The sequence below is a fragment of the Vigna umbellata genome, chromosome 7 (genome assembly GCF_029865625.1).
Source record: "Vigna umbellata cultivar VRB3 chromosome 7, Vumbellata_1.0, whole genome shotgun sequence".
In the NCBI taxonomy this organism is placed as follows: Eukaryota; Viridiplantae; Streptophyta; class Magnoliopsida; order Fabales; family Fabaceae; genus Vigna; species Vigna umbellata.
In genome coordinates, this window is record NC_142171.1 from 38,926,882 (window position 1) to 38,954,842 (window position 27,961).

Below are 27,961 nucleotides of genomic sequence, written 5' to 3' on the forward strand. Positions count from 1 at the left end.
TGTAGTCGTTCGGTCTCCATCTGCGTTCGACTGTTGACTGATAGCGATCGTTCAGTCTTCGTCTACTTATCTGTCTTCAGTCTGAATCATACTCTTGTTCTTTTTCTTCGCTGATCATTATGTAGATATGCTTTTAAACTTGATGCAACAAGAGTCTTCATATTCTTCACTTTGTAGCATCATCAAAATTACTAACTTCAAAACACCAATGCTCCTCATTGGTAACAATCTCCCCCTTTTTGATGATGATCAAAAGTTTCCTATTTAAAAGCATTGTTGAATATCTACACAAAATTTAAACTTACAAACAAGTTAGCAGTAACTGCACTAGAAGTATTTCTCCCTCGTTTTGATCATAAGCAAAAAGTAAGTATGCTCCCCCTCAAAATGTTCTCCCCCTTAATAAAATAATGTCTGCATTAAGTAAGAACATGAAAGGATTCTATTTATTTTGGGAAAATGTCATTACAACAAAGGAAAATACAACCACAGTAGTATACTAATTGAAAATTAGCAAACAAGCAGCCTAATCTAGAAATCTAGAGTAGGTGGTCTTTCCAGAGAATGAAGATTAAGGCGATTTTCAATGTTGCCAAGACGAGTGTCAAAATCATCAAACTTCTCAATCACATATTCTTCATGAGTTTGTTGCATTTCAATGACTCCAACAAAACGTGCTTGATGAGCTAAACTCATGTCCTCCAATTGCTTGGACAAATTTGCAAAGTACTCTTCCATTGAGAGAGAGGAGGATGAAGGCATGGTAGAAGGTCCAACATCAGATGGAGTAGCAGCTCCTACTGGTTCTGCCATATGGGCATCCTTATTGTCATCTTCATCATTCTGATGATCATCATCCTTGTGAACGATCACGCACCCACGGGCGAAAAAACCCATTTGAAGAAACGTTGTCTCCCCAATTTCAGTGCCAATTACTTGGATGGCTTGGGTGATGATGGGGAAGTGCATACCTAGAGAGAATATACTAAATGACATTTAAGAGAATGGGAAAGAAATTAAAAATGGAAGAGATTAAGGAAGAGGAAACTTACGATTTGAAGATGCGCCACTTGAAGGAAGCTCCAAGATAAGCATCAAAGGAGGACCGCCACTTGCTTGAGCAAGATAAGGTCTGCCCAAAATAGGGACTTTGGAGACAAAATACTATCTCAAAGAAGATTGCAAAAGTGCAAATCAACTCAAAATTCAATTGATTCAAGGTAAGGTACAAAAAGGAGACCCCTAAGCTTTCTTATATAACCTTTGGAGTGAGTTAGGTTGCAAAATGTAAGAGATGTGGGACTTATGAGTGTGGAGGTCATCCAGCAGCTGTTGCAGTTCCTCTAGGGACTTTTGAGTCCCACATTGCTTAATTCTCTCCACTCCAAAGGGTTTATAAGGCAACTAGTTCTCCTATAGTTCAAAACATGAAAACTACCTATGCTACCTTGCACTAACGCCTAGGACGCCCATTTCCTGTCCTTTTCTTTTTAAGACCAAGCCATGGAAAGTCCCACATTGCTTGTTCTTAAAGAGAAAGAAGAGTTTATAAGCTTCTCTACAACTAGAAATAACGAAAGAACAAAAGAGGCAAATACAAGCCAATGAAACCTATTCTACTTTTTTTTATGCTTGTTGTCACTTTGAAAACTCTTCATTGTTGCCCCATCTATGATCATATCATCCCCCCCAGGTTGGAGAGGATTCGACCTTGAATCTTGAAAAACCTGCAACAAAGAGAGATTAGTGACTTATTTCGTGTATAAACCAAAGGAACTCCTCCTGGATCAAATCTTAACCTACAAAAAACATCAAACATTTTGTGAATAAATTGATGTTTACTAAACAATGTATATGGAAAAGGAATATTGAAAGAATGGGTCTTTGAAATTTTATTTATTATTTTTTTAAGGAAAACTAAAAATCCTTCTTTAGAAAAACTTTTATTTTTGTCTTGAGTTAAGTGTAAAAAACAATACATTAACTCAAGATGTGGGTTGGAAATGGTGTGTGAAGAAGTGGTGATAAGAGATGAGAAAGATGGGATATTTTCACAAAAGTTTTTAGGAAAAGAAGAAAGCTTAATATTTGGAGAAAAGTGGAAGGATGGAAACACTCCCCTATCATATCTTGGATCCAGTTGAATGATGGGAGGGGAAGGTGCCTGCAATAACACTTCCTTTGTGATTAGGACATTTGCCTTCTCCTTTTCTCTCACAATTTCTTCTTTTTCTTTGTTTGCTTTCTCCTCTTTTTCTTTCCTCTCATGTTCTTCTTTTACTCTCTCCTCTTGGTTATCTTGAATGTCCTTATTTAAACAATGGAGCATAACCTTCTCTTTTTCTTCACTTGGTGAGGAAGAAGAGCTATAAGTGTGTGTAGGTGAGGAAGAGGTAGACTCATTAATGACAACTTCTTCTTCCCTAATGCACACTACCCTTTTATTAGGACAAGAAGATGCTATATGACCATGCCCTAAACATTTAAAACACTTAATATGGCTAGGTCTAGAAGGAGATGTAGATGGGGAGGAGGAATGGTTAGAAGAAGAATGGTTAAAAGAAGAATGAGGACAAGATTTGTTAGTGGGTTCCTTAGAAACATTCTTGTCTTTATCCTTTGATGATGAAGATTTGTAGAAAACATCTTTTGAAATTTTGTTGTGAAAATCCGCTTTTTGCAAGAGTTTCTTCTCAACTTTCATGGCCCTATAAACCACTACATCTAAAGTCTCATCATCATGGAGTTTCAAAACATCTTGGATGTTTCTATTGAGTCCACTAATAAATCTAACTATTTTTGCATAATCATTTTCTTTAGTGTTAGTATGATATAGGAGCACTTTGAGCTCGCGAGCATACTCCTCCACACTTTGTCTACCTTGAGTAAGTCGTTGGAGCTTAATTAAGAGGTCCCTATGGTAGTACGGAGGTACGAAACGTTGGTACAAAATGTCCCTGCAATGTTCCCATGTACTCGCAGGTGAGGCCATGGTTAAGTATCTCCTATTTAGCCATTGTTTGGCGTATCCCTCTAAAGCTAAACAAGCTAACTTTACACGCAAAGGTCCATTTACACTATACAAATCAAAAATTTGGTCTACTTTAGCTATCCAATCTAGAAAAATAGACGGCTCGGCTTCCCCTTTGAAAGTAGGCAAGTTCAACTTTAGTAGTGTAAGGCCTTGGTCCATAGCTTTATCTTCTGGATGCTTGGTGACGAGGGTCGCACCTCCCAACAAAAGTTGTGCATAAAAGAATGCAGTATAGACTAGGGAGTGACTCCTAGGTCGTCTCTCAAGGACCAATTTGGGTTCAGTCTCAGATCAAACACGTAGTGGGGGGTTTGTGATTTTTTGGTTGCGGTAAAATTTAAAAGCGTTAAAATAAAATTCAAAACAGTAAAACGAAATTTAAAACAGTAAAATGAAATTGGTACAGTAAAAAAAAAACGAAAATACAGAAAAACATAAAATACAGAAAATAGTAAATGCAGAAAACAGTAAAACATCAAAAACAAAAATATGAAATTACAGCAGTAAACAATAACAGTAAGAACAGTGAATACAGAATTTCAAAATCAGTAAAACAGTAAAAGCAAAATACAGAAAACGAAAATACAGAAAACAGTAAATACAGAAAACAGTAAATTTAGAAAACAGTAAAAACAGAATCAAAATCACTGCAGTAAAATACAGAAAATAAAATTATAGTAATTGATCAACATGCAAAAATAAAGAAGAGCAGAAATTAAATTGCAGAAAACAACAACTGAAATTAAATTACAACAGAAATTAAATTGCAGCAGTAAAAAGAGACAGTAAAATCTGGAAATTTAGAAACAGAATTTGAAACCAAACTTTGCTTAGAAATTAAATTGTGCATGAAATTATTACAACAAAGAGCAAGAAAGCTAAATTGAAAATTAAACATTACAGCAAAGAAGATGAGTGCATCAACCGTAAACCTCCATTTTCTGTACTGTGATTCTTCTTTCTACAGCCGTGACTATTCAGCACAAATGAAAAGAAATGAAACACTCACTGCCCTCTCTACTCTTCCAGCTCAACCGTAACCCTCCATTTTTCCAGTTCCCCCTTTTTTCTAAGTGAAAGATGATGCCTTTTAAGGGTGGCGGCTGCTCTTTTTTTTAATGAATAACGATTGCCCTGCTGGATGCCTTCTTCATGTGGTTGAATGTGCTGGAAGCCAAACCCAATTCAAATTGCTGGAGCTGCTGGATGCACCCTTCTGGACCAGCCCGTGCACACCCCAAGCTGCTGGGTGGAAGCTGCTGCCAAGTGTGGGCCAGGTGATGCTGGAGCGTGGATGGATTTCTGTGTGCACCTCCTAGCTTGCTGGACCGGTGGAAAGGCTCAAAAGCTGCTGGACCGTGTACCTTTTGCTTTTGCTGGAATGTGATTGTTAATTGCCTTTTGCACATGGGTTGCACCTCCTAATCTCTCTCGGTGCCTTTCTTTCTAATCACCATGCACCAAATTTTTACCACTTCTTGTCTTTTTCCCAAAAAGCTATTGGCATTTACTTCTCCTGCAAACCCCTTCCAATTGAACATATAATAAAATATTCCAAAGTTGATCTATCATTCCCGTAACTCATGCAGAAAATGAATTTGGAATTTCTTCTACCATGTAAACCGTGTCTCCTTCTTTTAGGTGTCTAATCCAAAGAAAAATGGGTAGCTTTCTACGTGGCCTTCCCTTTGTCAATCAATACACCTCCTTTCCTTACTTCACTAAAACAAATCCACCTTCTCCACTTGTTTTTTATTCCAGCCGTGGCTTCTCTATGGTGCTGGATGTGCATGTGGCTGCTTTCTTTTTTTTCTTTGCTATTCAATAAAGCCAAGTTGTTGTATGCCTTGTTTAAGAGTGTTGGGAGGTTTTAGCACTGTCCAATTATCAATTCTAGCCACCACAATTACTAAACAGCAAGCAAACAATGCAAACAGATTAGAAATCACTCAAACAGTAATCACTGGACTGACATATGAGAGTAAAATAAATACTGGGAACAGCACAGAACGAATTTGAACAAAGTAAAAACTATACGTTAAAATAGACATCTAGACGAAACTATGAAAAAAAATTGCATGGAAAACGGATAAGAATTGAACTCAAACGAAGACACACAAGTTGACACAAACAGCAGTAATCACTGGACTGACATATGAGAGTAAAATAAATACTGGGAACAGCACAGAATGAATTTGAACAAAGTAAAAAATATATGTTAAAATAGACATCCAGACGAAACTATGAAAAAAAACTGCATGGAAAACGGATAAGAATTGAACTCAAACGAGGTCACACAAGTTGACACAACATTCACGCGGCAGCCAGCGAAAATAAAAATGGCTAAGATGCATTTGGCTCAATTTCCATTTCTCATTTAACCTTCAAATGTCCCAAATTGTATCTCCAAATTTTCCTTGTAAAATAATTAGCTCAGATGATTCAAATTAGTTAAAATAAGAATTTCCGATCAAATTTAGCACAATTAGGAAAAATAGGAAAATACCGGACGTTTAAGCATAATTCCCCGACTAATTCTAGCACATTAAACTAAGTGAAGTGAGGAAAATATTGGTTCATCAATGCTTCTTTGGCGAAGGAAGGTATACATTTACGGTTCTAGCTTCTTGCTTCTTCTTGTAGAAACCATGATCATGACCATGAGGTTGCTCCCCTTTTGCTTTCGCGTCCTTGTCCAATCGTTTACTAATGGAGTCAAGTTGATGTTGCATTTGTTGAAAAGCCTTCATCAAATCAAATTTGGTAGAAGCACTTTCGTGATGACTAGCTCCATTGGAGGAAACACGGCTTGAACCTGCAGACATGTTAACAAAGCAAACAACAACAAAGCTAACACACAAAACTGGTTAGAAATGGTGGATACACACGGTCCAAATAGCAGCCACAAAATAGCAGCACACTCACGGTTGCACTCAAAGCATGCAAGGAAAAATGGCTCAAAACTCACGGGTAAAATGGCTCTCAAGACAAAACAAGGTCAACACTCTTCTTTCAAAATAGTAATGTCTCACAAGTCCACTTTGAGAGCACCAACTCAAGTCCAAAGCAAATGGAAAGATGTACAATCCACCCTCAATGCAAAGAAGCCAAATCAAGACAACACATGGTAGAAGCCAAAGAATGAATGAAAACTACAAGACCAATGATGAAAATGGAACCTAAAAAATCAAGAAACTTGGCACAAAAAAGAAAAAGGAGGTAGCAATCTAATGATTTTACGAAGACAAAACAGCAAGAAAAATGGAGGCAAAAGAGTGGCACAAATGAACAAGAAAGCAAAGAAAAATTGACAAACTAAGAAACAAGTCACACCAAAATTCTATGCATACATGAAGAGGCTGCAAAATTAATTTGGCAAACTTCAAACCTATATATTCTGTAATTTTATGACAAAAGAGGCTGCAAAATTAGCTATCAAACACACCAAAACAGTGGGCAAACTTCTCAGCCAGACTAGCACAAAACAACAACCAAATTTGGTGTTGGATTGATTTTTATTTTAATCATACAGAATTTATATCACTAGTCTCGGCCAAGGAGGATTTAATTGAGTATGTGTATTTGATTAAAGCTAAAATTGGATATAAGTAATGCCTCTACTAATACAGAACATACAAGAAAAATCTACACACTTAAATCCTAGGTTGATCAAACTCAATTCAGCATACAAGAACCAAGATGCAACAAGACTCTTAAGAAGTGCAATTTCAAGAATTATTTGCTAGAAAACTCCTAAGGAGGAAACACATATGAATCAAAATCAAAGCTAAGCAAGCAAGAAAGATGCAAATAAGCCAGCCAAGACAAGAATTATAAGCTGGAAAAAACAAACAAAAGGAAATAGGACACCTACTTGTGGAAGACCTCCAATAGCATTGTTGCTGTTTGAAGAAATGACTCCTTGTATAATGCTCTGGACAGCTACGGATAATCACCTCCAAGCTGTGATATGAAGTGTTTAATCCTTGCTTAAGAGTATTGGTAGGCCTTAGCACTGTCCACAGATCAAATTCAGCCACCACAAGTACCAAACAACAAGCAAACAATGCAAACAAATTAGAAGTCACACAACAGTAAGCACTAGACTGACATAGTGGAGAAAATGTTTTTACTGGGAACAGAACAGAACGAATTTGAACATAGTAAAAATTGTACATGAAACTAGACATCCAGATGAAACTTTGAAAAAAAATTTCATGGAAAACGGACTAGAAATGAAGCTAAACTAAATCATACAAGTTGACTGTATTTTCACGCAAAGGCTAGGCGAGACAGAAAATGGCTCATCGAAAATGAACATATCTAAGCTATTCTACTCTAGCATGTGATGGACAAATTTATGAACACCAAATTATGATGTCACAAACTTGTTTTCAATCGGCAAGTATGACCGAATCGTTCAAGTAATAAAACTTGGTAAGACCAAGTATCGTTCTTCCCAAAGGACTCACGGCCTAGTTTAGTTATGTGGTTTCTTGATTAACTCAGACTTACAGACGAAATATTCGGGGTTTAAAATGCAAGACAGAAAATAAACATGTATGCATGAATTTTGATCAATGGCAAAAATCAAAAGATAAACACTTTCAATGAAATATAGATATGAATATGTTGTTGGGGTTCAATTTCATCTTATCCACTCTCATATATTTTAAGGAATTCAACAGTCAAATCATCATTGTTAATGCCACTCTCTAATGTACCTTTCCAAAAGGCTTCTCCCTAATCACGAGTTCATACAATTCCTAGCATTCCTAATGATCAGTTCATAAGTACAGGAGCTTAACGACATTATAAAATTGGGAGAAATTCCCCGGATCTAGACTTCCCCGTACGTGCCCGTATCGACAAAACCAATAATCATGCATCGAATGAGTTAAACAATGCAAGCATTAAGCAAAGAGGAAAAACCCTAACTAATGATGAAAGAAAGCATAAGTCTTAATTAAAAGATGTAAAAACAGATTCCATATATGAGAGTTTCACAAGACTACATTGATTCCCCAACAAACATACAGAGTTTAGTTCACCATATTCATGGTGAACCTAGATGAATTACAATGAAAGAATGAAAGAATAAACCCTAAAAAGGTGTAGAGGAAGCCTCAGCATCCAAGATCCTCCTTCAAAGGGGTGGAAGAGAGAGTGTTTGCTTCGTTCCAGCCAAAGATACCTAACCCTAGGAAACCCTAAAGCTTATGTATCATTCGTAAATTACAAAAAGTCAAGTCCAAGCCCATTAGAGTGCCGCTCAGCGGTAAAATACCGCTCAGCGGTGAGTGCGTGACTTGTTTTCTCCCCTCAGCGGCCATTTTGCCCCTCAGCGGACCTCCCGCAAGCTCCTGAGTGCCGCTCAGCGGTAAACTGCCGCTGAGCGGTGACTTCGGCTTCTCCTTTTTGCACTTTTTGTTGTCTTTTCTGATTTCATCTCTCTCCTTCTTCACTTCTTTCACCAAATTCACCTTAAACCTGCACAAAAACACTGAAATCAAGCATAAACCTGTCCAGCTCTCTTATTTCCAAAAATATAAAGAAAAACATGATTTCAAGCTAGTTTCTAAGCGTGAAGGTTGCTTTTAGTGTCAATTTTAATCATAAAAATAACAGTTTTTCAACTGTTATCACAACCCCAAACTTAAAACTTTGCTTGTCCTCAAGCAAATAAGATGTAACTCCATCTTTAAACCAATTCATATGATGGTTTACTTCATTCAAAAATCTTCTTTTCAAGATAAGCAAAAACTTCACTCAAACTTATGACCAAGAGTTCAATCAAGATGTGCACATACTTTAGTGTTCACAAAGTCATTTAAATTCCAACAAATGCTATTTTCATGAATGATCAATCAATTAAGCATGGATGTTCATGTGTTCATGTGATATTTCCTTACTAAGTCAAGTGTTTCACTCACACTCAAGTGTATAAGAGATGATCACTCATTCACTCTACTATCACAATGTTACATGAATTAAATTTGCCTTTCATTTTACCACAATCAAAAACATTCACAAGCATGCATCATCACAAGGACTTTTCTATGGCTTATAATGTGGCTGGGCTAACAAGAAAATTGGTTTTTCTAGATCACAAAACCCTTGAGTTAAGAGAATCATAACAACACAATCATCTTATTCATTCCCAACTTTCTTTTGCCTTTGCATTGAGCTTTACTTCTTTTTCTTTTCTTTTCTTTTTCTTTGCACATTCTTACTTTTTAGCTCTTAGCTCAATGCTTTTCATGTTTTCCCAACAACCCCAAACTTGAACATTTAACAATACCACACAAGATCTTCTACTTAACTCAAGGTAAAGATTTTTCAATCAAAGGTTTCAGTGTATATTCAAGGCTAAGGGTTCAAAAGGATTGAACACAAAGTGTTCTCTTTTAGTGGGCTAACTTTATGAATTTGGCCAATAAAAAGGTTTTCAACAAATGGCCTTGATCACACGATGCAAAACAAGCAATTGATTCAATCATAGAAAACCTGGGCAAAACCATTCATGCTTTCAAAGTAATAGCATTCAACAATAACAACTCTGGAGCTCAAAATCTCACACATAAGCTCATTCACATTTGACATACACATCCTGCTTAATTTCACAATCACACTCATGATATCATGCATTTGTTCACAAAACTTGTGAATCACCTGTATAAGCATTTTAATGTGCACATCATCTCAACATCAGTTAATCATAAGCATCATTCAGTATTACTTATCACACAATCACAGTTAATAGCAAACCATCACAAGAAACCAGGTTTCAAATAGAATACATCAAACCCTAATCTTAATAAACAGAAAATACTTACAAAACACTGGGTTGCCTCCCAGTGAGCGCTTGTTTAACGTCACGAGCCTGACCCAAACTTTCAAGGATCAACCAACAACATCATTGTGGAAAATTGTTGCACCTCTCCCCCTAGATAAGGTTTGAGACGTTGACCATTCACCACCCAACTTCTTTGTGGATCAGCAGCAACTGGATTAAATATTTCAATTGCTCCATGCGGATGCACTTCTTTTATCACATATGGTCCTGACCATTTTGACTTCAGCTTCCCAGGAAATATCTTCAATCTTGAATTGAACAATAATACCTGTTGTCCTGGATTGAAAACTCTATTCACCAACTTTCTGTCATGATAAAATTTAATTTTTTCTTTGTAAGCCTTGGATGAATCATATGCATGTAATCGCATTTCTTCAAGCTCCAAAATCTGTCGTCTGCGTGTGCATTTAGTTTCATAAGGATCGAAATTCAAGAATTTCAAAGCCCATAATGCTTTATGCTCCAATTCTACAGGCAAATGGCATGCTTTCCCATAGACTAATTGAAATGGTGATAATCCCATAGACGTCTTCATTGCTGTCCTATAAGCCCAAAGAGTATCATCCAATTTGAGAGACCAATCCTTTCTTGATGAAGTCACTATTTTTTCCAGGATCCGTTTTATCTCCCTGTTAGATACCTCAGCTTGTCCATTGGTTTGTGGATGATAAGGTGCAGCTACCTTATGTTTTACTCCATAGTGTTTGAGTACTTTCTCTAGCTGATAATTGCAAAAATGAGATCCTCCATCACTGATCAACACTCTTGGAGTGCCAAAACGTGAGAATATCTGCCTCTTCAGGAATTTAATTACCGTGCTAGCATCATTTTTAGGACAAGCTGATGCTTCCACCCATTTACTCACATAATCCACTGCTACCAGAATATATTCATTGTTGAAAGATGGCGGGAAGGGTCCAACAAAGTCAATACCCCAACAGTCAAAAACCTCAACCTCTAAAATACCTTGTAAAGGCATCTCATGACGTTTATTGATTGTCCCTGCTCTTTGACATTTGTCACAATTTTTAGCTTGATTATGAGCATCTTTAAACAAAGTTGGCCAATAAAATCCTGATTGAAGGACTTTTGCTGCTGTTCTTTCTCCATTAAAATGTCCTCCATAAGGTGAATCATGACAATGCCAGAGAATTCCTTCTGCTTCTTCATTTGTAACACATCTCCTCAGAAGATTATCTACTCCAATTTTGAACAAATAAGGATCATCCCACACAAACTGCTTGGCATCATGCAAAAATTTCTTTCTTTGTTGCCAAGTTAAGTCTTCCGGCATGACCCTTGCAGCTTTGAAGTTAGCCATATCAGCAAACCAGGGTCTCTGCTGAATATTCATAAGTGATTCATCTGAAAAAGATTCCCAGATTTCAGATTCCTTGCTAGTGACTTCATTATTGACTAACCGTGACAAATGATCAGCATTTAAGTTTTCACTTCCTTTCTTATCACGGATGTCTACATCAAATTCTTGCAATAGTAAAACCCATCTAATCAGACGTGGCTTAGAATCTGGTTTTGTCAACAAATATTTGATAGCTGCATGATCTGTATAGACAGTTACCTTGGACCCAATGAGATAAGGTCTAAATTTCTCTAGAGCATACACAATAGCAAGAAATTCTTTCTCGGTTGTAGCATAATTCAGTTGAGCATCATTCAGAACCTTGCTAGCGTAATAAATTGGATGAAACTTTTGTTCTTTCCGCTGGCCAAGGACAACTCCTATTGCATAATCACTTGCATCACACATTAATTCAAAGTTTTGATTCCAATCTGGTGCTACAATTACTGGAGCTGACACTAACTTCTTATTCAATATGTCAAAAGCTTTCAAACAATCTTCATTCATCACAAAAGGTGCATCCTTCATCAAAAGATTACTCAATGGTTTAGCAATTTTTGAGAAATCCTTGATAAATCTTCTATAAAACCCAGCATGACCAAGAAAACTTCTAATCCCCTTTACATTTGTTGGTGGAGGTAGTTTCTCAATGACTTCTACTTTAGCTTTGTCTACCTCAATTCCTTTAGCAGAGATTTTATGCCCCAATACAATTCCTTCAGTTACCATGAAATGACATTTTTCCCAATTCAAAACAAGATTTGTCTGAACACATCTTTTGAGGACAGTGTTCAAATTAGCCAAACATCTTTGGAAAGAATTTCCAAAAACTGAGAAATCATCCATGAATACTTCAATGCATTTTTCTAAAAGATCCGCAAAAATTGCCTGCATACACCTCTGAAACGTAGCTGGGGCATTACATAATCCAAAAGGCATCTTTCTATACGCAAAGATACCAAAAGGACAAGTAAAAGCCGTCTTCTCCTGGTCTTTTGGATCCACCACAATTTGATTATATCCAGAATATCCATCTAGAAAACAATAGAAAGCCTGCCCTGATAATCTTTCTAGCATCTGATCCATGAAAGGAAGAGGAAAATGATCTTTCCTAGTAGCTTTATTCAGCTTCCTGTAATCAATGCACATACGCCAACCAGTAACTGTCCTAGTAGGGATAAGTTCATTCTTATCATTATAAATTACTGTCATCCCACCTTTCTTTGGAACCACCTGTACTGGACTCACCCATTCACTGTCAGAGATTGGATAGATGATACCAGCTTCTAACAGTTTCAACACTTCTTTTCTGACAACCTCCTTCATAACCGGATTTAACCTTCTCTGTGGTTGAGCACTTGGTTTATAATCTTCTTCCATAAAAATTTTGTGCATGCAGTAAGTTGGGCTAATACCTTTGAGATATGATATTGACCACCCAATTGCTTCTTTGTTGGCTTTCAGAATTTCTATCAATTGCTCTTCTTCTTGTAGAGATAAAGAGTTATTGATGATGACTGGCTTTGTTCCATCTTCTTCTAGAAACACATATTTCAGATGTGATGGCAATCTTTTTAATTCTGGTGTCTGTGTTTTGATTGTTTCTTCCTTATCAATTATTTCAAATATTGGATCTTCCTCTGGACTCTTTTTCAATGTTTCCAAGTCCATCAGACATTCATCAATCAATTTCTCTTCTTCTTCATCTAAATCTTCACATGCCTCAATGAGAGTTTTTTCCAATGGAGAAATATTTCGCACCATCCTTTCTTGTACCATACAAACTTCGTCAAGTTCATCAAATTGAAAGCATGCTTTGTCATCATTTGGATATGTCATGGCCTTGGATACGTCAAAAGTGACTTCTTCATCGTCAACTCTCAATTTAAGCTTACCATTCTCTACATCAATCAAAACTCTAGCAGTCTTCATAAAAGGTCTCCCAAGAATAAGAGGAACATCACTAGTTCCTTCCATCTCCATCACAATAAAATCCACTGGGAATACAAATTTGTCAACCTTCACTAGAACATCTTCAACCACTCCATATGGATACTTAAGAGATCTATCCGCCAATTGAAGAGCCATTCTGGTTGGTTTAATTTCCAGCCCCTGAATTGTTCTGCACATGGATAGCGGCATTAGATTAATGCTAGCTCCCAAATCAATCAGTGCTCTTCCAACTTTCACATCTCCTATGGTGCATGGAATAGTGAAGCTTCCTGGATCTTTAAGTTTAGGAGGTAGTTTCTGTATGATTGCACTGCAGTTGCCCTGTATATTGATAGTTTCCTTCTCAATATACTTGTGTTTCTTTGTGAGGAGTTCCTTTAAGAATTTCGCATATGCTGGCATCTGTTGCAATGCTTCAGAGAATGGTATAGTGATCTCCAACTTCTTAAACAATTCCATGAATCTTTCCAACTGCTTTTCTTTCTCCTTCCTTGAATAACTCTTTGGATAAGGAAGTGGCTTTTCATACTCCTTTTCTTTCTGTCTCTCCTCTCTCTCTTCTCTCTCTTTTTTTTCTCTCCTATCCTCTTCTTCTTTTTCCTTTTTCTCTCTCTCAACTCTTTCTTTCCACTCACATGTTTCTTTTTCACTCTCACTCTCATTTTCTTTTTCTTCTCTTTCTTTTTGTCTCTCCTCTAACACTCTACCACTTCTAGTCACAACAGTTTTGCACTCCTTTCCAAGATTATCATGTTTCATCTCGTCAACTATTCTCTCAACATAAACCTCCATTTTTTTAAATGCAACATCCACATTATGACAATAAGACGCATTCGTCTTCAAGAATCTTTGGAAAGTCTCTTCAAGCTTTGTTGTTTTCTCAACTGGAGTAAATTGCATCTGCCATTTTGGTTGTTGCACTTGAACCATTGAGACCTGTTGTATTTCCTGTGGTATTTGAGAAAGTTTCATAGTTACTTCTTCAAGCTGTTGAGAGATAATTCTATTTTGAATAAGCAAAGCCTCATTTAATTGTAACAACTCCTTCTGACTAAAATCTCCTTTTTCAATGTTGAGTTCATTGTCATTAGTAGCCATATTTTCAATAATTTCAGTTGCTTCCTCTGGAGTTTTCCATTTAATGTTTCCTCCTGCTGAGGCATGAAGCATCATCTTAGCTTGTGAACCAAGACCTCCAAGGAAAGTTAGGACTACTTCTTCTTCTTTGAAGCCATGCGTGGGTGTTTTTCTTAGCAGACTTTTGTATCTATCCCATGCATGCCCCAGTGATTCTTCCATGCCCTGCTTAAATGAAGATATCTCTTGCTTGCCTTTTGTCACCTTTGATTGTGGAAAGTACTTGTTCAAAAACTTTGTTACCACTGCTTCCCACTCTGTGAAACTTCCTTCTGGAAAAGAATTCAACCAAAGCTTAGCATTGCCTCCCAATGAAAAAGGAAACAAACTAAGTTTGATTGCTTCGTCTGGCACCCCATTGATTTTCACTGTGTTGCAAATTTCATTAAATGTAGTAAGGTGCTCATATGGGCTTTCATGAGATAACCCATTGAATTGATTACTCTTCACCAGTTGGATCAATGCTGGTTTGACCTCCATATTGGCTGCATTGACTCTAGGTCTAGCTATGCTGTTAAAATGTTGAGGTCCAGCTACATTGGTGTAATCAGCAAGAGTTCTTCTGATATTATTATTCTCCATATTTTCTGTGCTATTGTCAGAACCTTGTGGTGATGGTTGCAACAGAGTTTCCGGAGGAGGGAAAAGTTCTCTAGATGTTCTGATTCTTCTCCTCCGTCTACTGTCTTCTAATCCTTCAAGCAGCGGTTCTGTTGTTTTCTTGCTCCTAGTTCGAATTGCCTCCTGCATACACAAGAACACAAAACCCTAGAAGATTTGGTTAGCACAAAAAGATATAAAAGAAAATATAAGATTCAGAAAATAAAGACAGAAAACAGAAAAACAGAAAACAAAAAAAAAAATAAAATAAAATAAAATAAATTCGAAATTTAAAAATAAAATAAAAAAAATAAGTCAAAGATAATCAATAATCACACAAATTAACCAGTTAAACCACGAGTCCCCGGCAACGGCGCCAAAAACTTGATGGACAAATTTATGAACACCAAATTATGATGTCACAAACTTGTTTTCAATCGGCAAGTATGACCGAATCGTTCAAGTAATAAAACTTGGTAAGACCAAGTATCGTTCTTCCCAAAGGACTCACGGCCTAGTTTAGTTATGTGGTTTCTTGATTAACTAAGACTTACAGACGAAATATTCGGGGTTTAAAATGCAAGACAGAAAATAAACATGTATGCATGAATTTTGATCAATGGCAAAAATCAAAAGATAAACACTTTCAATGAAATATAGATATGAATATGTTGTTGGGGTTCAATTTCATCTTATCCACTCTCATATATTTTAAGGAATTCAACAGTCAAATCATCATTGTTAATGCCACTCTCTAATGTACCTTTCCAGAAGGCTTCTCCCTAATCACGAGTTCATACAATTCCTAGCATTCCTAATGATCAGTTCATAAGTACAGGAGCTTAACGACAACCAATATAAAATTGGGAGAAATTCCCCGGATCTAGACTTCCCCGTACGTGCCCGTATCGACAAAACCAATAATCATGCATCGAATGAGTTAAACAATGCAAGCATTAAGCAAAGAGGAAAAACCCTAACTAATGATGAAAGAAAGCATAAGTCTTAATTAAAAGATGTAAAAACAGATTCCATATATGAGAGTTTCACAAGACTACATTGATTCCCCAACAAACATACAGAGTTTAGTTCACCATATTCATGGTGAACCTAGATGAATTACAATGAAAGAATGAAAGAATAAACCCTAAAAAGGTGAAGAGGAAGCCTCAGCATCCAAAATCCTCCTTCAAAGGGGTGGAAGAGAGAGTGTTTGCTTCGTTCCAGCCAAAGATACCTAACCCTAGGAAACCCTAAAGCTTATGTATCATTCGTAAATTACAAAAAGTCAAGTCCAAGCCCATTAGAGTGCCGCTCAGCGGTAAACTACCGCTCAGCGGTGAGTGCGTGACTTGTTTTCTCCCCTCAGCGGCCATTTTGCCCCTCAGCGGTCCTGACGTGACTTCCAGAGTGCCGCTCAGCGGTAAAATACCGCTCAGCGGTGAGTGCGCTACTTGTTTTCTCCCCTCAGCGGCCATTTTGCCCCTCAGCGGACCTCCCGCAAGCTCCTGAGTGCCGCTCAGCGGTAAACTGCCGCTGAGCGGTGACTTCGGCTTCTCCTTTTTGCACTTTTTGTTGTCTTTTCTGATTTCATCTCTCTCCTTCTTCAGTTCTTTCACCAAATTCACCTTAAACCTGCACAAAAACACTGAAATCAAGCATAAACCTGTCCAGCTCTCTTATTTCCAAAAATATAAAGAAAAACATGATTTCAAGCTAGTTTCTAAGCGTGAAGGTTGCTTTTAGTGTCAATTTTAATCATAAAAATTACAGTTTTTCAACTGTTATCAGCATGCAATTCCTAAGAGATCAAAAACCTAAGGCTCATGATACCACATGATGGGGAAGTGCATACCTAGAGAGAATATACTAAATGACATTTAAGAGAATGGGAAAGAAATTAAAAATGGAAGAGATTAAGGAAGAGGAAACTTATGATTTGAAGATGCGCCACTTGAAGGAAGCTCCAAGATAAGCATCAAAGGAGGACCGCCACTTGCTTGAGTAAGATAAGGTCTGCCCAAAATAGGGACTTTGGAGACAAAATACTATCTCAAAGAAGATTGCAAAAGTGCAAATCAACTCAAAATTCAATTGATTCAAGTAAGGTACAAAAAGGAGACCCCTAAGCCTTCTTATATAACCTTTGGAGTGAGTTAGGATGCAAGATGTAAGAGATGTGGGACTTATGAGTGTGGAGGTCATCCAACAGCTGTTGCAGTTCCTCTAGGGACTTTTGAGTCCCACATTGCTCAATTCTCTCCACTCCAAAGGGTTTATAAGGCAACTAGTTCTCCTATAGTCCAAAACATGAAAACTACCTATGCTACCTTGCACTAACGCCTAGGACGCCCATTTCCTCTCCTTTTCTTTTTAAGACCAAGCCATGGAAAGTCCCACATTGCTTGTTCTTAAAGAGAAAGAAGAGTTTATAAGCTTCTCTACAACTAGAAATAACTAAAGAACAAAAGAGGCAAATACAAGCCAATGAAACCTATTCTACTTCTTTTTATGCTTGTTGCCACTTTGAAAACTCCTCATTGTTGCCCCATCTATGATCATATCAGGTGAGCTCTCCTTCTATACGAACTCCTTTGTATTCATTAATCCTAGAGATGAGAAGACCATAGGGAAGATGATAGGCATGATACTTTTTGGCCTTGAGCATAGTATCGGAGATGAGTGCAGGCCAATCGATATGGATATTATTTAAAATCCCATAAAGAAGAAGAAGATCCTGCTCAGAACATTGAGCATGATTTGTAGCACGGGGGCACAGAAGCCACACTATCAGATAATGAATTAAGCGTTCTTCAACCTTGAAGCCACCCACCAGCAGTTGACGGCAATGTGTTTGCTGTTGAGGATGTCGCAGAAATGATTGGAAGGCTAGCAAGCGATTGAAGTCCGGGATCCCAAGGTGCACTTTGACATCACCATCTCAAATTGTGAGTTGTGCCACGTTAGTCCATATGTCGTCATCCAAAATAATTGGGACCCCCTTCACATTGGTTGTGACGATGCCATCGCGATATTTCAAATTGAAGTATAACACTCTGATGACATCAGGATATATACACCCCTTTTGTTCTACTAGAGGAGTAAGACCTTGAGCTCCAAATAAGTCAGGGAATTGGAATCCATAGAATCGGTAGAAATCCAGCCTGATGAATTTAAGTGCCATGAGGCTACGTTCCTGCCAAAAGTTGGTAAAATCTGCATGCTTTTCTTGATCTAAAATCCAGCCTTCTATGGATGCAAGACGAGCATCTCTTGAATGAGATGAAGAAGCACCAGCAGTCCTCCTACGAGGTCTTCTTGAATCAACCATGGCAGGATGAGAACGATGGGATGTGTGAAGAGTATGGGAAGAAAAGATGAAATCTGGTGCAGATCGTAGTTGAGTAGAGATTTGGGTGCAAAGAAGTGGCTAGTAATCGATTATAAGGGGTTATTTATAGGAACAATTGAAAAACTAGCCCTTTATGGTCGTTGATAGTCATTTTAAGACGTTGTAACGATTCTTTTGTTGAAACTGGACACGTGATAATCGATTATGGTAAGTGATAATCGATTATCGCTTCAAAAAGGAATTTCCAGAAATGCACGAACAATCGATTATTGATGGTAATTATCGATTATCTATTCATGACTACCCTAGATTTGAAGAGCTAGTTAGAATAATCGATTATGCCTCGGAATAATGGATTAAATGCGAATCGAACCCTTTCTCAGACGCTTGGAATAATCGATTATGTTCCTTGGATAATCGATTAAATACGCTGGGAGCACAAAAAGCATGAAAAATTCAGAAATCTTGAGTCTAGGAAATGTCTATGACTCCTAACTCTCTTCTAAGTTCACAGAATCTATCTTTAGGCAAAAGCTTTTGTGAAAATATCTGCTAATTGATTCAAAGTTTTAATATATTATATAGAGCAATCACCTTTTGGACATCATCTCTTAAGAAGTGATGTCTATTTCTATATGCTTAGTTCTAGAGTGCATTATAGGGTTCTTGGTTAGGTTTATAGCACTAGTGTTGTCACATTTCAGAGGAATGTGATCAAGGAAGATATCAAAATCCTCCAATTGTTGTTTCATCCACAAGATTTGGGCACAACAGTTGCCTGCAGCTATATATTCAGCTTTAGTGGTAGACAAGGCTACACATGCTTGTTTCTTTGAGTGCCAAGATACTAAAGAGCAGGCCGGAAAATGACAAGTACGACTAGTACTTTTCCTATCTATTTTACACCCCCCCCTCCCCCCCCATAATCTACATCAGAATAACCAACTAAGCTAGGCAATGCATCAGAAGGATACCAAAGTCCAAAAGAGATAGTTCCTTTAAGGTATTTCAAGATTCTCTTAACAGTAGTTAAATGAGATTCCTTAGGATTTGTTTGGTGCCTAGCACATACACACACATTTTGCATAATATTTGGTCTACTAGTAGTAAGGTACAATAGAGATCCTATCATCCCTCTAAACAAAATTTGATTAACTTCTTCTCTAGATTCATCCTTATCTAAGTAACAAGAAGTCACCATAAGAGTGTTTGCTTCTTTACAAGTATCGATTCCAAATTTTTTAAGTACTTCTCTACAGTATTTGGTTTGGGACACAAAGGTTCCCCCATCTATTTGCTTTATTTGTGGTCCCAAAAAGAAATTCAGTTCACCCATCATAGACATCTCAAACTCACCTTGCATTATATTTGCAAAACCTTCACATAATGAATCATCAGTAGATCCAAAGATAATATCATCCACGTACACTTGAACAAGTAAAATATGTTTTCCTACTTTCTTAATGAATAAGGTTGAATCAACCTTTCCTCTAGAGAAATCATTTTCAATTAAGAAAGTACTAAGTCTTTCATACCAAGACCTGGGTGCCTGTTTAAGGTCATACAATGCCTTTTTCAGTTTAAACACATGATCAGGAAATTTAAAATCTTCAAATCCAGGAGATTGACTAACATATACTTCCTCTTTTATAAAACTGTTCAAAAATGCACTTTTTACATCCATTTGATACAATTTAAATTTCATCAATGATGCATAAGCAAGTAAAAGTTTAATTGCTTCTAACCTGGCTACCGGGGCGTAGGTCTCATCATAATCTATACCTTCCTCTTGACAATAGCCCTTTGCAACTAGCCTTGTTTTGTTCTTTGTAATGTTTCCATCTTCATCAAGCTTATTTCTGAACACCCATTTTGTGCCAATGACCTGATAATTGTCTTTTCTAGGAATAAGTTCCTAAACGTCATTCCTTACAAATTAGTTTAGCTCTTCTTGCATAGCAATGCACCACTTATCATCTTGAAGAGCTTCTTTTATGTGCTTGGGTTCTATTTTAAACAAAAAAACTACAGTTAGACAAAAATTATTTAAATTACGTCTAGTAGTTACCTTTTTTGAAATGTTGCCAATGATGTTGTCCAAGGAGAGGCCACATGGTTGTTTATAGCTCTTAGGATCCACTTCTTGATTTTGAGTTTGTCTATGATTATTTTCGTTTAAGTACATCTCTTTAAGAGCTTCCCTTAAGTAATCCTCATCTCCTGTGATAACTGCATATTTATGCCCACATTTATGCTTTAAAATTAAATTTTTGATGAAATTCATGTGCTTGAATGATTGATTTAAAGAGAATTTGTGGTGATTGGAATTGTTGGATTTGGGAATTAAAGAGACTTAAAAAGGTGATTTTAGTTGCATAAATTATTCTTGGAAATTCTTATGTTTTTTGTGCAGCTCAGAATATAAGTTGTATTGGTCCAAATGGCAATTCAAGGCCCAAAATCAGATTTTATTTGGAAAGTAATGTACAGATGGGCCAAACAAACAAATTTTACCCTTGCACCTCCCAATTTCCCTATATACACCCCTATTCTCTTAACCAGGCCCAAATCCTAAGCCTAACAGTAACCCTATTCTGAATTCACCTCCTAAAATTTCCTACCCATACCTCTCCTATCACTAATTAAGCCAGATTTTATCAAATGTTGCCACGTGTCCAAATCCCTCCACTAACATATCAAATCGTCCAGACGATGCCACATCACTCATCCTTGCACTAATCAGTAAGCCAATCAGGTTTTGCCACTTCATCACCCATGACACATCAGCCCTACCACGTAAGCATCTCCTTCAACCCTAATCTTCTTCCACCATCTTCTTCCTAGCGTCGCCGGTAGCCACCATCATCAACCCTAGCCGTCGTAGATACCAGTCAGGCCACCACCGTGAACCCGCCATCATCGCGAGTCCTTCACGCCATCGCACTGCCAGCCTCCGTAAGGTTGCCACCACGCTGCAGATCCAAACAACCAGACACGTGTTCTCCGCCTTCGTCAAATCGCGAAGCCTTCTCCTCTATCCTTTCCGTTGTGCCACCGTCTTCACAATAAACACTCAGACGCGAGTTCTTTCCGCCACCACGACCACCATCGCCGGAGTCCCGTTCGTCTCCTTCGAAATCTTCAACGCACATCGTCGCCGTCGCGCACCACGCTCATCACCATCCTTGCACGAGTTTCTCGCCGGACAGCCACCATCAACCATCATCACCGTTCATCTTCTCCCTTCTCGGAACCAAATCTCACCACCGCTTCTCGCGATCCCTTTTATCGCGCCTCAGCAAAGTCACGTCTTGACCACCATCGCACAACCATCTTTATCTTCTCATCCACGCTTCTTACGCACCATTGACGCAACCATCAACGGACCACCACCTACACTCAGAAAAACCACACAGCAAAACCCAGAACAGAATTTGCCACTGCAACCACCGTGCCAGCTCCACAATCTCGAGCCTCTCCTCCTTTCCTCACGACACGCAGACGGCAAAAGGGGGAAGCCCTTTCCCAAAATCTGAAACCCTAATTGGCGAAGAAGAGGGCAACCACGTGGCGAGCTGCCATTTGGCACGACCTCTCTGATCAAAGCTGGTCAACAAGGGCTTCTGGTGCAAATTTGAAGAATTCTGAAGGGGCTAAAGTGCAGATAGAAGAAATTTCAGGGCATTTGTGAAATTTTGGAAAGTTAGAAAAGCTAAAAGATAAAATTCAGTTGTTGAATTAATGTAATTTAGGAATATCAGCAGAAAATATCTTCCAAATAATGTTATAATTATCTAAATCTTTTAGTTATTTGGAAGATATAAGATAAAAGATTTTGTCAACTGAATATTCAGAGTCCAAACCCAATCAAGCCCTATATAAAGAGACCCAGGGGGGACTTCACTTCATTGAATTCATTCATTCACCACTTCTTTCTCTTATTTCATCTTGTATTCAACTTCATTCATGGAGAGCTAAGCATCTAGGGCTATTCTGTTGTAATTCCATTATCGATTCTGATGTTAGATTGAGTTAATGCAATTGTTTATTTTGATTATTGATTTAAGTTGTTCTCTCTCTATGTTTTTCATCTCTCTATCTTGTTAAAAGTAAAGATTTTTGCATCATAATGTGTTTGAATCTACATGCATATTGATTATATGAGTTCTAGGGTTTCTAGGTTTAATTGAGAATCTACTTTGATTTAATTTCGAAACTTTCATATAATTAAATGGCTTTTACTATCAATTGAGAATGTACTTTGGTTGGTAGTAATAATTTCAACTATAATTAATTGAGAATTTAGTTTGATTGATTAACTTTTAACTTGGTTAGGAGATTTAAGAATAGACATGATTAAACACAATAGAATTTGATTGAGAATGTACTTTGGTTGAATTTATTGTGAATAATGTAGAAAGGTTTTGCATTTGATTGAGAATTTACTTTGGTTAAATGCATGACCGCCCTCGAATTAATTAAGAATGTACTTTAATTAATTTGAAACATAAACAATAATCAATTGAACAATTATCCGTGAATAACCGATGATGAATCTATCTTGGAAAAGCAGTGGAATTAGCCTCTTTCATCGTAACTGTTTTTAAGTTTCTTATTTGTTCTTCAAACATTCTCCAAACATTACTTTTATCCATAAGCATTGCATAACATTCGTAAGAGTCAGATATTCAAAAGCAATTTCGTGTTCGTTGGGAGACGACTCAAGGTTACTCTAGCCCTATCTACTTTCTTGAATACTACTTGGCAATACAGAAGTTGCCTTGAAAAGTAGTATTAATTTGATAGCTTCAACGATAGCGTATCATCCTGCAATAGGTTTGTTCGACTCAAGAGGGTTTACCTCAAGGTCCACAATTTCATCAAAGACAACATGTATTGACTCCTCAATTGTTAAAGTTCTTCTATTAAATACTCTGTATGCTTTGCTAATTAATGAATAACTTAAGAAGATAACTTCATCAGATTTAGCATCAAATTTTCCTAGATTATCTTTATCGTTATTCAATACAAAGCATTTGCATCCAATGATTTTTAAATGAGACACATTCGGTTTTCTACCTTTAAATAATTCATAGGGAGTTAACTTAAGAATGGGTCTAATAAGCATCCTGTTCAGCACATAACAAGCAGTACTAATTACATCAGCCCAGAAATATTTAGGTACATCAGATTCATTTAAAAAAGTTCTAGCCAATTCTTCTAATGACCTATTTTTCCTTTTGACAACCCCATTCTATTGAGGAGTTCTAGGAGTAGAAAAATTATGAGTAATGTCATACTTATCACAAATTTTTTCAAAGGATTCATTTTAAAACTCACCACCATGATCACTTCTCAAAGTTTTGATTTTCAAATCCTTTTCATTTTAAACACGTTTTGCAAAACTTTTGAATGCTTTAAAAGCTTCACTTTTCAAAGTTAAGAATAGGGTCCAAGTAAATCCAGTATAGTCATCAACAATTACAAGTGCATAATAGTTCCCACCAAAACTTTTAATTCTATATGGACCAAACAAGTCCATATGCAAAAGTTTTAAAGGTTTTAATGTAGAGATCATGCTTTTGGATGAAAAAGAAGATTTGGTTTGTTTTCCTTTTTGACATGCAGAACATAATTTATCTTTTTCAAACTTTAACTTAGGCAATCCAATTACAAGATCTTTTGAAATCAATTTATTTAGATATTGCATATGAATGTGTGCAGCTCTTTTATGCCATAACCAAGGATTTTCCTCTTTAGCTACTAAACATGTTATACTATGACTAGATGCACTTTCAATGTCAATCAAATAAATATTATTATGCCTAACACCTTGCAGAGCAACATCTGAAGAATTCTTAAAATAAACAGTACATTTATCACTTTCAAATGTTACCTTGAGACCTTTGTCACATAACTAACTTATGCTTAAGAGGTTGTGTTTGAGACCTTTCACATATAATACGTCTTTTATGGTCAACGTGTTTCCTCCTCCAATGTCTCCTGTTCCAATAATTTTTCCTTTGTTGTTATCCCCATATGTCATAAAGCCATGCTTCTTCTTCTCAAAGGAGATAAACCTTTTCTTGTCACCAATCATGTGTCTTGAACAACCACTGTCAAGATACCACAATGACTGCTTTGACTTTGTAGGTTTCTGCAAAACAAGTTAAGCAAGAATTTAGGTCCCCAATCTCATTATGGGTCCTTGGGGTTAGTTCATGCAAGCAAGCATCATTTTACAGCTTTCACCCATACATATTTTCCATTTTGAATTCCAAAGTGTTTAATGTTGCATTTGTTTGATGTATGACCATGCTTCATGAAATGAAAACAACAACCATCATGCACCTTGTTTTTCACAAAAGTTCCTTTTTCAACCCAAAACTCTACGAGTTCTCTTAACTTAAGATTTCTTAAGATAATGCATATTCTTGTCTTTAACGTTACTTTTTCTAAAATTATTTTGAACATGTGAGATAGGCTTAGTTGCATTTGCAAGTAAGTTTTCAAGTATGTCAATGTCAAACATATGACTTTTACAGGATAAACATTCAACAGGGTTCTTATTTTCATTAAAATCAGATACTTTTGTTTCTAAGTTGCAAATTTTATTTTTCAAGATTACTTCTTCATCTAAAGCTTTCTCATATTTAATTTACAAATCCTTAAACTCATTTTTCAAATTTTTATAAGCAGAATCTAGTTTCTCAGATTCATTTAACAATTCCAGAAAGGCCTTTTGTAAATCAAATTCATCACTTGACTCAAAACTAGAATCACTTACTTGACTTCCAGCATCTTCTAAGTCAGCCATTAAGCAAATATTTGCTTCTTCATCTGACTCACTTGAGTTTGAAGTACAAGATGCATTTTCTTCCCAAGCAATGTAAGCCTTCTTCTTCTTGGGAAATTTCCTTTCTTTCTTTTCTTCACTTTTCTTGTTTTTAGGACAGTCAGTCTTCATGTGTCCTCTTTCTCCACATCCATAACATTTCACGCTTGAGGGAGAACCTTGATTTTCTTTTATTTCTCCATGGTATCTGTCCTTTCCTTTTGCTCTCATGAACTTGGCAAACTTCTTTATCATGAAGCTCATGTTTTCCTCATCATCAGAGTCATCATCCTCGGTTCTTCTTGAACTTTTTCCCTTAGATATTTCATATTTGAAGGCAAGAGTCTTCTTCCTTCCTTGATCCTCTTCCGCAGTCAATCTATTCAATTCAAGCTCGTGCTCACGAAGCTTTCCAAAGAGAATTGCCATCAACATTTGGGTGAGGTTTTGTGACTCTGAGATAGCTGTCACCTTTAGTTGTCAAGACCTGTCCAATGATTTCAGAATTTTTACATTTAATTCATCAGTATCAAAAGTCTTACCCAACCCAGTTAAGTGATTCACAATATGAGTGAATCGCTTTTGGACATCAGAAATAGTCTCTCCAGGTTGCATTCTGAACATCTCGTACTCATGAATGAGTGTGTTCTTCCTTGGGCGTTTCACATCATCAGTACCCTCATGTGTGACTCTGAGGACCTCCCACATCTCATGTGTTGTCTTACAAACTGAAATTCTATAGAACTCATTAAGTACTACAGCAGATGAAATAATATTGCGATCCTTAATATCAAATTGGGCTCTTCTATTTTCCTCAGGAGTCTAGTTAAAGTATGGTTTTTCTACTTCTACACCATCAACAATTCTTTTAGGAATATAAGGACCATTTAGTACAACTTCCCAGATGCCTCTGTCAACAGACCCCATAAAAATTTCCATTCTGACTTTCAAGAAGGCATAGTTATCACCAGTAAAAAGTGGTGGTCTATTGATGGAAGCACCCTCGGAATATGCTTGATTTTGATGAACGGCCATATTCAAAAAATTTGAAAGAATATCGAAGCGAGCTCTGATACCAAATATTGGTTAGAACAACTAGTATCTTGGAGTCGCTCAACGGAATAAAAATTAACGAAAGCGTGTTCAGTCAATTTAAAAATGGTTGCCTTAATGTTCCTATAAGCTTTTTATCCAAAGGTTGATGAGCAGAAAATATAAAGAGAGTAGGGAGTACAAAAATCACACAAATGATTTTTATCCTGATTCGAATCAAAAGATTCTACGTCCAGTCATTAATCACTATGAATAGTGATTAACCTTTTCACTAAAAACAGTTTTACAGTTACAATATAGTGATTGAAAATAATAGTAACAAAAACACCTTCCTTCGATGAATGAACCGGAAGGAAACAACTCTGCCAACTTGAAGAGAACCGATCTGACCTTTGACACACAAAGCGCGAGCTTCTCCTGTTCACAAGACTTGACAATAGCAATGAACTGGCACTTGATAACTTCCTCAGATAGCACTGTATTCTCAGTTACGCACAGTTGTCTTCTAAAGTGTTTGGCAAAGAGATATATAGCCTACTAGTCCGAAACTGAAGAGACGCATTACAATTGCTAGTGATAATCGATTATTGTAAGTGATAATCGATTATATGCAAAACTTGGAACAGTTAGGATATTTAACTCTTCGACCGTTCGACACCAATTCTTCTTCCTCTGTCACTCGGTTTAATTCGACATATCCTCATGTCGTTCGATTCAACCCTTTGTCACCCTCTGCTGTTCGGCTTGGTTCCTCACAACTTTCCAACATTCGGTTTGAGCCCTCATGGCCTTTGTCGTTCGGTCTGTGTTTCAACTTGTGTTCGGGCTTCAAATGCATCTGACTCAAGTCATTATCACCTTTTGACGTTCGTCTAGGTTCCTTACAGCGTTCTTGACTGCTTGGTCTTGGTCATGAAGTTTACCGTTCGGTGTTTATCGCTCGCTCTTGTTAGTTGCGTTCGGTCATGAATAGTGTTCTGCCTTTAGCTGTTTGGCCTTAATCTGATTGTAGCCGTTCGGTCTTCATTTGCGTTTGGCTGTTGACTGATAGCGACCGTTCGGTCTTCGTCTACTTATCTGTTGTTCGGTCTGAATCTTACTCTTGTTCTTTTTCTTCGCTGATCATTATGTAGATATGCTTTTAAACTTGATGCAGCAAGAGTCTTCATATTCTTCACTTTGTAGCATCATCAAAATTACTAACTTCAAAACACCAATGCTCCTCATTGGTAACACAAATTTCCCTTTGGGACTTTTGTTGCTTGTCTAAATTATTAGTAGTCACACGACTGAATAATGTTGTTTTATAAGATTGGTAACTGTTGTTAGTATCTTTAGTTTTCCTTCTAGAAAAGTTGGTGCCTAATGTCGTTGGAGAGTAATTTTTTCCACAATCTAGTAAATAATGTTTATGCCTATCTTGTCATTTTTATTGGCCAAGAGGCTTACCACAATCTATTTTGGAGTTCAATTTTTGTTATTAAGTGTTCTTTTCGAGACCACTTGTCAGTTCTCACTAACTATTATAGAAGATATTAAACATAGAGTCCTAGTGTTTTATAACATTTCAATCATAGTCTTGTATTTCTGCCCCCGTCAATCTCAATCTTTGCCACTATACTTTTAAACACTTAATATTTGAATTTGCAGTGATACTGATATTTCTTTGGACCCTCAAGTTTCGTCAGTTCCATCTATTGAGGTGTTGGCTAAGGCTCTGCTTATGATGTCACCAACAGCTCTGAAACATGCTCCAGATTATAATATTACTTTGCTCACAT

The 27,961-nt window shown here is 37.0% G+C and overlaps 2 protein-coding genes across 3 annotated transcripts; both read right to left on the reverse strand.

Annotated features, from left to right (window-relative positions):
• Positions 1 to 394: 394 nt before the first annotated feature.
• Positions 395 to 5,578, reverse strand: LOC148195958 (uncharacterized). Of its 2 annotated transcripts, none has more exons than XM_088094075.1 (3): positions 3,936 to 5,578; positions 1,053 to 1,799; positions 395 to 971 (listed from the first exon to the last, which is right to left on the reverse strand). In XM_088094075.1, exons 2-3 carry the CDS (start codon positions 1,093 to 1,095, stop codon positions 532 to 534), a joined length of 483 nt encoding a protein of 160 aa, XP_087950201.1. In that variant the 5' UTR covers positions 1,096 to 1,799; positions 3,936 to 5,578; the 3' UTR covers positions 395 to 531. The 2 variants fall into 2 exon arrangements, with proteins under 2 accessions (XP_087950201.1, XP_087950200.1); XM_088094074.1 differs by having other exon boundaries at positions 1,053 to 1,727; positions 3,936 to 5,577.
• On the reverse strand, positions 1,676 to 3,704 carry LOC148195959 (uncharacterized). The gene has a single exon (XM_088095332.1). It carries the CDS (start codon positions 3,191 to 3,193, stop codon positions 1,676 to 1,678), a length of 1,518 nt encoding a protein of 505 aa, XP_087951458.1. The 5' UTR covers positions 3,194 to 3,704.
• Positions 5,579 to 27,961: the final 22,383 nt, after the last annotated feature.

Excerpts from the sequence above, each read along its gene's own strand:
- LOC148195958 (XM_088094075.1), bottom strand. The coding sequence starts at position 1,095 with ATGCTTATCTTGGAGCTTCCTTCAAGTGGCGCATCTTCAAATC. Across the intron at positions 972-1,052 it reads AAGTGGCGCATCTTCAAATC|GTATGCACTTCCCCATCATC; the intron begins GTAAGTTTCCTC and ends TATTCTCTCTAG.
- LOC148195959 (XM_088095332.1), bottom strand. The coding sequence starts at position 3,193 with ATGGACCAAGGCCTTACACTACTAAAGTTGAACTTGCCTACTTTCAAA.